The 10,927-nt window shown below is 40.2% G+C and overlaps 1 protein-coding gene across 2 annotated transcripts in view; it reads right to left on the bottom strand.

The window, feature by feature from the left end:
* Positions 1 to 2,451: 2,451 nt before the first annotated feature.
* The window catches only part of FLRT2 (fibronectin leucine rich transmembrane protein 2), an 89,028-nt gene continuing 80,552 nt past the window's right edge, over positions 2,452 to 10,927 (bottom strand). Inside the window, exon 2 of one of the 2 annotated variants that reach the window (XM_012655368.1) lies at positions 2,452 to 9,282. In XM_012655368.1, the coding sequence (XP_012510822.1) occupies positions 6,927 to 8,909 (1,983 nt within the window). In that variant the 5' untranslated portion in view covers positions 8,910 to 9,282 and the 3' untranslated portion in view covers positions 2,452 to 6,926. The remainder of the gene's footprint in view (positions 9,283 to 10,927) is intronic. The other variant, XM_012655369.1, reaches the window with a different exon arrangement.

A 10,927-nucleotide genomic window follows, 5' to 3' on the forward strand; every position in this document is an offset into this window, starting at 1 on the left:
ACTAAACCAACAAAGGCCCATACTATCAAAACTAGAGAGTTTAAAAGACTCTGAGCCAGCACAGTTTTATATTGGGTTAGGAAAAGATTGACCCAATAAGAAGGTTTATAGTATCACTGAAATGATAAGAATTCCCCTAAGTATATATTGAAATTGTCATCTGGTTTAGACTTCACACCAGGAAAACTGAGGAATGGGATCATCGGTTGGTGTGTCTGCTAAAATGGCATCTGGTGTGGGGTATACCATTAAAATTCCTGCATCCTTAACTTTCAGTACAACTGATGAAAATAAAGCTTATATAATATCCCCTAAAGCACACATTCTTTATTTGTGCTATGAATAAAAAGAGCATAAATCCAGAAGCCAGTTTACTAATGCCCTAATAGATTCTGACATATGTGCATCTTCAGCAGGATCTACAAAATACTTAGAGCAACCTCTCAAGTATGAAACAAATTCATTGCTAAAAATAACCCAACCGAAGTCCTTTTAATAGGTCTTTCAGCTCACCCTATGGGTACAGATGTATCTTGATTCCATCTGAAACTTTCATTTCAGATAAATGTGCAGTCATCAAATAATCACATAAAACCGAATTTCTATAAAAAGTAGGAATGGATGACCAAGGGCTTTAAAAGACATATACATTTTGAAGTTTTAAAAATGTTCCCTTGATTTGCCATAAACAATAATATACGCATCCACTGGGAGAAGTTATGGTAGCTTCATCATCAAAAATCATTAAACATAACTAAGAATCTGTCCTGAAGGCCAGTCAGTCTCAAGCCTGGTCAATTTATAATAAAGAGGTAGGAAAACAATTAAGAGTCCATGGAGTCATATGTGGGGTTAATTTCTGACTCTGCCAGTTACAGGATTTGTGACTGTGGACCAATCACTTGACTTCTTTTGAAGCTGAGTTTTAAAATCTGAAAAACTAAGAGAATGAAACTTACAGGGTTACTTTAAAGACAAAATGCAAATGTGTATCAAAGCATTTTGCATATGGTTTTACAAATGCATAGGTGCTCAACAATTGTCAGGTGTCATTATGATTCTTCTAGATTGATTTCCATTCTGATGCTTAAAGGAAATTTAAGAGGTTATATGTGTAATCATCAAATATAATTTTTAAGTTTCAATTACTTGGTGTAAATTTGAATATTTAACTCAAATTGAGTTCTGATTTTATCAACATACTACCACCTTGCTTCATCTATTAAAAACCAAGATCATCTAATATATAATACAGATACATCATCAACTTTACCAACAGGTAGGAATATCTTTTCTGTGACCCTAGATACTCTATTGATTTAGTGAAAGAATGTGAAGTGATTACATGGGCTCTGAAATACTGGCAGACATTAGAAAAAAAGTGTTTATTAACTGCTCTGTGAGCTCCTTAATGGTAGAGTCATATTTTTCTCTGAATCTTCAGTAGACCCTAACAGAGCACTGTAGAAAGTAGATGAGGAGTAAATACATTGGATGGAGAGATTTCCTTAGGGACATAGTAAAATAGAAAATACGCTTGATTTGGTTAAGACTGAATTTTATTCTTCTACGAGGCTTCTGAACTCAGCCTAGTGCTTGGAACAGAGTCAGGGGATCTTAATAAATTCTTTTTAATGAATAGTATTTCTTGACTAAGGATCTAGTCTCCACAGAATAAGGTCTGTAACTCTTGGCAAACGTAACCAAGAATAGCATGAGCATTATGTGACATAAAATTCTCCAAATGTAATATGCATCACCTGTTACCACTGTCTTTCACAGTTAATTTTCCAACAGAGATTCTACAAATAATATTAGTTAACTGAAATGTCATAATTTTATTTCCTGATTCAATCTCACTCAAATCCATTATTAGTGAAATGGCCAAGAGCAGTTAGCAAAAGGGTTTCTGGAAAATCATGAGACTGATGCAGAATCAAACTCGAGCATGTGAACAGACACCCTTTTGTGAATGCCCACTGAAAGTATGAGTGAATGAACTCTAAACCATTCTGAAGTAGAAAAGTACCATGAAAATTCTTAAAACAAATTGACATTTAAAACCAATCATTTATATTATAAAATAGGGAAAAATACTATTCTGATTGGATAACTACATTGGTTTTATCTATATCCTAAACACAGATTTCACAAATATAAAATACTATGCTCTGTGTTTGTGTGTATATTTAGAAGATATTCCTAGGAACGCACAATATAGTTGGGAAACAGAAACGAACATCAGGATTTCCTATAAACCCCTCACACAAAAAGGATCAAATGGCCTTAAAAAACAGACATCGTCTTCGTGGTAAAAGGATATGAAAATCCCATTGCCTCCTTTATGCCTGCCACCCTGCACCATGCAGAAGCACCCCTCATTTCTCTTTTTCATTAACACCACAAGGATTGGCTGTATCCCAATGAACTTACTCAGATAAACACAATGCAGTTTTCTTTTAAAATAAGCCTTTACTGAATATATCAACAAGGTACTGTATAGTGTAGAATGAAGTTTGTAGTTAACAAAGTGTGCGACATGGTACGTCTCAGAGGATGTGTGGTGCAGAATCTTCCAGCCCCTTGTCAGAGAGAACACGCTAAACACAAACCAGAAGCAAATCAACATATGGTTCAAACAATAACAAATCATCGGGATTAACTCTCAGTGAATATACACTAGTCCTATGAGGGACACACGGTTGGCGATGTCTTCACGTTGCCTCAAATTGGTTATAAATCTTACAGCCCACGGACACCTTTACAAACGCCCCATGTATGTGTGTGTGTGTGTGTGTGTGTGTGTGTGTGTGTGTGTGTGTATGCACGTGTTTGCAGGTTTTATACTAATTTAAAAATGCCTGTTGCAATGGTCTTGTTTTGTGCTCTTCTGGTGGGTGTGCAGCTAGAAAAAGAAAAAAATAACTATAAGCAAAAGTATCTCATTTGTTGCAACAACAGTATCAAACGTGTACAGAACTTTTTCCCCAGTTATGGAGGAGCATCCCCCATTGCCAGCAATTGTCTTTAGACCCTGCCTAAGACGTCATGGAAGGCTGTAAGCTACACCTTCTTACCATTAGTATTTTGACTTTCTAAAGAGCATCAGGCAAGATTTGACAAGACCAAGAACTAGAAGTACTTTGTGTGTAAGTATCTTTTTCCCTTTGGGGCACTGTTTTCTGCTTTGTTTTCCCACATATCTTGGAAGGGTAAGTCATGAGCAAAACTGCTATTCTTGTGTTTAAAGTAAAACATTATGTCTCCTTGTTATAGGTTAGAGGAAAATGCTAGAAACAAAGATGCCAATGGAAATTAACCACTTCACTGTTTAAAAGCTGCAACGGCCCCTGCAGCTGAGGTCTGCCCATCAAGTGAAGCATGTGCTCCCTGTAGACTGCAACATGATTGCCTTGTGTTTTGAATGGATGCTTTGCTCACAACATGAAGAGCTTGTCCTCCCCAGTGGGGAAGGAAGTTCTGATTTGTGTGAGACAACTAAGACCATTATGATCGGCACTAGTAGGAGACAGAGCTGTAATATTAGCTACTTCATTAATACTTTTCACCAGACTGGTCACATTACACTTTTTGTTTTTAACCTCAGGAAAAACGTCTAATATATTTTCAATAAACATCCAGATAATTAGAAAGTACATTATTTCTCACAGGGGAGAATGTTTTCTACTTGCTACACAAGTAAAATAGGCAGGGGGGCGCATTCCTCATATCTGTCTGTGATTGTCCCATGCAAGGGGCGCTAAAGCACCTGACGGTGTTGGAAGGAAGCCCAGGGTCTCTCCTTGATCAAACACATCTCCCCAACAGGTAGGTATTAACAGCTACCCTGGGTAGGAACAACTGCCAGTATGCATGTGTGTGATCGTGGCTATGCCTGTTCCTTTTGGAATGTCCTCTGTACAGTGACAGGTACAGAGCTCTGAAAGCAGTCAGATACCACCTGAAATCACATCATTTCATCAGACAGCATAGAGCTCTTTATAAGCCAGTGAGCACAGCTGTTTTCCATGGTCTTGGCCTGCACTTTCAACCTTGACTTTTGACTAATCATCTCAAAATACACAATAATGACACCAAAAGAGGCCCAGATGCAGAGTGGATGTTATCAGCAAAATAGACTCCCATGACTAAAAATGCCAATCCAAGCATAATTCTCCAGGGATGGTTGTTCAGCAATTTTCATAAGACACACTAGACATCACAGTTTCTATGATGTGCTTTCTATCCTGGTCTAGATGACAGCCAAGGTATAACAAATGGGAGACTGATTTTCATTTTAGCAGTCTTTGTTACGTTGTGCACAAGATCAAAATAAAGCCTATAACCAGCTTCTATCTCTTCAGGAACGTTTTCTAGCAGAGGGACCATTTCAGACCATCCGAACCACTTCACATGACTGGGTCTCCATTATACCACTTAAGTCCCAGATAATTCTGTGAATCCCATAAGACATTATAGGAACCTTGTTCTTCCTGACCCAAAGCAAAGAAGTTTCAGCAGCCAAAAATCCCGCTGGGGGTTAAACATACAACACAAATAAATGAGAATGATTATTTTATGGATAACAGAAATAAAAACCCTCAAAAGTCAAAGTACCATCATTTGAACACACAGTTTTACCTACACGGCCAAGGGGGAGAGGACAAGAGAATTGTCCAGCTAAGCACACAAAGCCCCATGTTGTCCTGATGGTAGGTGGCTTACTGCTATACTCATCTCCTTCAGACTATTCTTTCCCTTCACTGCGTGGACCTAGCTTTAAAAGAACAACAGCCAAAACCCTCCAGCTAATAGACTAAAATGGAAACCAGAGTCACTTTAGAATTAATTGAAATTAATTCGTAGCTAAGTTCAGCTCTACTGACTGCACAGTTTCAATTCTTGTGTCTACATTATAGTTTCAGTTAACATTTTCTGCTTATTCTGAGGGACAAGGGAGACTAAAGCATATAAGTTGGGGTATATTATTAAAGAAAATAAAGCTCTTACTATAAAGAAAAAGTTGCATAGCATTTTATACCTAAACTTTTACAAAGAAGACACATCACAGTTTTAGTTTGTTTAGAGAGAGAGAGAGAGAGAGAGGGAGGGAGAGAAAGATGATTGTGACAATTACTTCATAGGTCCCTAAAATAATGGCCAGTGGTAAAGAAAATAGGCAGCACAGAATGAAATGTTTAAATTTGATTTTAAAAAGAATTTTCCAGGGAGGAGTTTTAGATAATATATGTGATCTATAGCCCTTCTATATCTAAGGGATGGCATGGATTAAATTACACGTTTTCTGAACATGGAACATTGTTTCAGAAATATCTAGAATTAAGCACAGACATCCCTCTCTTCCTATGCCCTCTGCTCTGCCAGGATTAGGGGTAGGAGCCTTCACTCTCCGACATGTTCATTTTTCATTGGTTGTCCTGTTAATGTAAGATTAATTATCCCTCTACAATTCCCACAGTAGAGGAACATCCACAATGGAAAAGGAACAAATAAAATTTCAAAAGTGGAACAGGATCAAAGTCAGTCCGAGGTGGAAACCAGGTATTGCTTTAAAAAAATGCATTATTTTGGCCAGCTTTGATGTGTCCTTACAGAATTATTAGCAGTTAAAATTAGTATGCGTTTTAAAATGTGTCAGTACATACGGATGTTTTGTGCAGCCAAGAGTGGCATCCATAATTTTCTGGGAAATACTGAGCAGAGGGGGGAAAACAAAGGTGGCATAAACAACTAACCATGAAAATATATGGGAGATGATTGGAAGACAAGAATTTGCAAGGGGATAAAGGTATTAATTCAAGCTATTTCAACATGATATTAGCAAAGTCAGTTGATATAGATGAACAGAACCACCAATCAGTTGTTTTTGTCTAAATAGTATCAATGATTTTTAAATAAGTCATCGTAGTATATTCCAAACACTGATCCCTTGTTGGTCTAAATATCATGTTGACATAGCCTCAGTGAATCTACCCAAATAATTCTCATTATCAAAAATAATTCCATTCAATATAATTCTTCCCTTTAATTTTATTAGCCTCTTCTAAAAAAGTATTCTAGAATATATCTCTGTTGAATGTGATTCAACCTGACATACGATTTGAATAGTAACACTTTCAAAGGGAGTTTCTTGCTAGGACATCACACTAGTCCCTGAAGATGACTGAAATCAGACTCGAGTTTCTAGCCCTATTACCACATAGGGCCAAGGAAGCATGAAGGGTGATTTTTAAGTTCCCAGTCAGAAAGCCAACCTCTGGGTTTTAAGGTCTTTTCAAATCTTATCTCAATTTTCTTGAATCTGTCACTTTGGGTTAACTTATCTCACAGGAACTGGCTTCCTTTCGATGCTTTCTGTGTTTCCTGCACTGGGTCAAATCAGGGTAACTACCTCCATTCTTACAGAATTTTTTACTTGTCTTCCAGACCAGGGGGTATAGAAATAGCAGGAAAATATCTGGGCCATTTCTCGTTTCACCCCTATTACTCATCTTACCGTGATGAGTCATTTTAATCTGCCCTTTCATCTGACCACCAGGAATTTACTCTGACAGCTTCAACAGCAAAGTGGTTAATGTGCATTATAAGGAAGAATCACTTGTTCTTTCGCCTTGGTGTTGGGTTCTCATTGTACAACCCTGTACAGTACTTTAGCAACTATTTTTTTTTTTTAAGATTTAAAAAGCAAAGAGTTACAAAACTGTTTGTAATTAACTTGAAATAGAAAAGATAGCACTTTTTTTAAATCCCATTATATAGTACACCGTATAAATTACAGAGTATTCAAATGCACAAATGCATCTGTGTAACATTTATCAAATGTAATTCGCGTGTCTCTAGGTGCACACACGTGTGTGATCTCAAGAGTCCTATCATCCGCCTCCATAACGCTGGACCTCTGGCTGTCACGTGTGGCAGTGTTCCAGGTCTGGTACACTGCTGTTGCAGTATCGCATGTTGTTGGGGATATGGCAGTCTGTGTAATTAATGCCCCCGTTTGGGGTGTAAATGGGCTGCAGTCTGAAATCTCCTTTAAGGAGCTGATCGTTATTTAAGGAGACGATCTGAAAACTGGTTTCTGTCATCTCCAGGATGGAGTTGTCCTTCTTGGTGCCTGCCTCGCAATAGTCGTCTTTCCGCCGGCCCCGGTTGTATTTCCACTTCTGGGAGGTGTAGCGCCCCTTTTTGTGCATGTGCCAGCAAAAGACGCTGAGCAGGACCACGAGCACGAATATCACCGCGCCCCCGATCAAGCCTGCCAACAGAAAGGGGGAGCCCATGCTGTGGGAAGTCGTCTGCTCGTGGCTGGAAGCTGTGTTGCTGCCATTGTTCAGATAGGAGGCGTGGGTCGTGGCCTCAGAACAAATGGTATCTTCCACCGCGCGGTAGTTGAAAGCATCCAGCGGCACTAAACAAATCCGGTAGGTGGATCTGGGCTCTAAATTAACCAGGCTCAGATGTTGCTTCTCACCACTGACGATGCGTTCCTGAACGATGCCCCCTACCAAACTGTGGCCCATTTTCACCCACGTGAGCTTGTACGCTGTCACGGTGAAGAGGGAGAGCCAGCTCACTTGAATGGAAGTGTCATTCACGAAATGCACGGAGAGTTGGATCCGTTCGGAAATAGGTGGGGTCACTCTTTCTCTGCCGTCCCAGTCAGGAATCGTGGGGAGTTTCGATGTGGTGGGACTCGGAGGCGTGTAGCTTCTGCCAGGGCTGGGAACTGAGAGAGTGGGAGGCTGAGTCGTCAGAGAAGCTGTACTTGGGGCTGGGGTGAAGAGAGGCAGGCCGGGGGTTGTGGTGGGGCATGACAAAAGATTCATATTCAATTCCCTGACAGCCATCCCTCGCACTTGTTCAGGACCTTGGCACATGAAACCCCGCACGTTGAGAGATGAAGGGATATATTTGAGCCATTCCGTGACCCATTTAATACTGCAGTCACAAAACCAAGGGTTATTCCGGGCGGTCAGCTGCTTCAGGTTGGAGAGATTATCAAAGACCCCTTGAGTCAGCATTCGCAGTTGGTTGTTGGATATATCCAGCCGTTCCAGCTTTCGGAGATTCGAGAAGGCCGTCAAAGGGATGTGGTTTATCTGGTTGTCCTGCAAATACAGCCTGATCAGATGCGTACCTGGCAGATCAGGAGGAGGGTGGGAGAGTGAATTACGTACGATTGAAAATTCCTTGAGCTTGGTGAGATGGCTGAAGGTGCCCTCGGCAATGCCCTTGTTGGTCAGGAGGTTCCCGTCCACAATCAGACGCTCCAAGCTCGTGAGATTCTGAAAGGCCATGTCTGATATGACAGCAATTCGATTCTCATCCACTCTCAGCTCTTGCAAGTCCACAGGAAGTCCAACAGGCACACTGCTCAGGTGGTTCTTAGACAAAAACAACAACTTGAGGCTAATGGCCTCCCGGAAGGCCCCATCCTCCACCCCCACTGTGGAAATAGAGTTGTCATCCAGGTGTAGCTCTTCGAGCTTCAAGAGCTGGGCAAGAGCAGCCCGAGAAATGGTCTGAATATTGTTTTCCTGCAAATGGAGAACTCTGACATTCTTGGGAAGGTTCATGGGGAATTCATCCAGTTGGTTGCCATAAAGGTAGACCGTGTGCACCGACTGTACGTTGTGCAGTTCTGCAGGAAATCCAGCATTATTAATTTGGTTGTTGTGGAGGTAGAGTACGGTTACGCCCTCCGGGATCCCAAGAGGCACTGAGGTCAAGCTTCGCTCGTTACAGTAGACAAAGTTCCTGTCGCAGCGGCACACGGTAGGGCAGGCCAGGAGTTTTGACACTTGTGAGTAGAGCCCCAGGGAAATGATAAGCCAAGACTTCAGGAAAAAAGCCCCATGGCTGGGCCACTTTGTGGTCTGTAGGCCCATTTCTGAAGTACAGAAATCAAATACAACGTAATGGGGAAAAGAAAAAAAAAAAAAAAACAGCAAAATCAAAATGACTGGACGGGGTCCTGTCAAAGTCTAGAACTCCAGCTGGAGGAAACGTCCTGAGGGCGAATGGTAAAATAATCTTCCTGCTGTCTCTGGTCGGATCAACCTGTGTTGCCCTCTTTGCTGTTGTCCTCCATGTGCAAAAAAATTCAACAGGGAGAACTTTCCACACAGGCAATGGGTGATGCCAAGTTATTATTAGTGGTTTCAGCAAGCCCAGGCGGGCAGGCAGAACTCCCTTCTTCTTTTGTGGGTCAGGCCAGCCTTGATTAGCCTAGGAATTTCTCATGTAAACTCAATCTGCAATCTGTTGTAGGAAAGAAAAGAAGAAACAGTCAGGTACAGGTGGAAATGGAAGAAATGCCAACATGACTATAAGCTTTTCAAAAACAATGTGCTTGGGACTAAATTTGGAGAGGTGGGGGGTTGGCCTTGAGGGGTATTTTAAGTAAGAATAATTCAGTTGAACAGGTATAATAAATCATTAAAATATCTTATCCTGAAAAGGAAACCATACTGTCACCTCTCACTATCAATAACCACATTGTGGAATTTTACATCCCAATCAGTACCACCGTCCCTTAAATATCTATTTGCATATCCAAACAGGTTGAGGGCCACAGGCACGCTGCTGAATCCACCGGATCGGTTAATGATCACCACCTACAAATCCTACTGGTCACAGTCTTGTTTCAGGATGGAGACGGTGACTGAGCAACTGGTAAAACTGAGGGGAAAAATGTGAAGCCCTATATAGTTATGCATTTCAAAAATGCAAGATGAAGACTTAAGCAAGTCATTTAAAAAGATGTATCCTTATCAAGAAGATATTCCTAGTTCATTATATTTCCAACAATATTATTTATGATCTTTCAGATACTCTGCTATAAAAAAGCTGTAGCTGTTGCCATTTCCTTTTAAAATGTATTTTAAAACTCTGATACAAAAGTTTATTCGTGCTTAACGGAGAACTTTAGAGAATGCGATGTAAAGAATACAGTGTAAAAGGTGGTCAAGATTATTCATGTTATCTACCACCCAGCGATAATGGATCAAATTAGTTTATTTGCTTCCTTTTTTTCTATGCATATACTTAACAGAATTGGAATCATAATTTTTCGTTTTGTTACCTAATGGTATGTCATGAGTACATGCCTATGTCATTAAAAAAATCAGTCGAAATAAAAAAGATGCATCCTACAGACCATCTGCAGTGAGGTAGTATACACGTAACGCACAGAAGCAAGTGCGAAGGCAGAGAGACAACTTGCCTTCCCTCCTCTTTCTCTTCCTCCAAAACAGCTTACACTCAAGTCACCAAGGACAATGATCATTCTCCAGTGCATGCCACATTTCGACTTGTCCCCTCCTTTTGGACCTCCAGGTCCAGATGAGATACACCATGGTGATCCTCTTTAAGATCTGCCGAGATCATTACTGCGATAAACTTTTTATCAACAACACCTTCCTCCTGTCTGTGCTTTCCTGTTTCCTGCTAAAAGAAGGACTTTCAGCAAATTTTGAAATGACAGAAGACCCAGTTGAGGAAATCAAGGCAATCGACAGATAGTAATCATGCCTTCCTGTTCCAGAACATATTCCATCTGTTTTTAGATTGGAGAGGTAAAGAAGTTAATTGAAAGGTGCCAGATTTGATTTCCCTACAAAACAGGCAGACATGACAGGACACAGCAAGCCGCGTGTCTCTTAATTCGCACCAATACACATAGATTGAAACTGCTTATATCTAAAAGCACAGAGGAACTATCTGTAATTGTTCCCTTAGCTAGCTTTAGAATTATAATATAAAAAGAAAAAAAAATACCAGTGGAAATGTCGTTTAAGTGTCAAGGATATTGTAAATTTGTTCTACAATTCAAAAGATTATAAATCATGTAAAAAAAATGCCTTTGATGACCAGAAATAGTAAAATGCATCATTTATTGTTTAGG

This window comes from Propithecus coquereli, unplaced genomic scaffold (assembly GCF_000956105.1).
Source record: "Propithecus coquereli isolate 6110/MARCELLA unplaced genomic scaffold, Pcoq_1.0 Scaffold474, whole genome shotgun sequence".
NCBI lineage: Eukaryota > Metazoa > Chordata > Mammalia > Primates > Indriidae > Propithecus > Propithecus coquereli.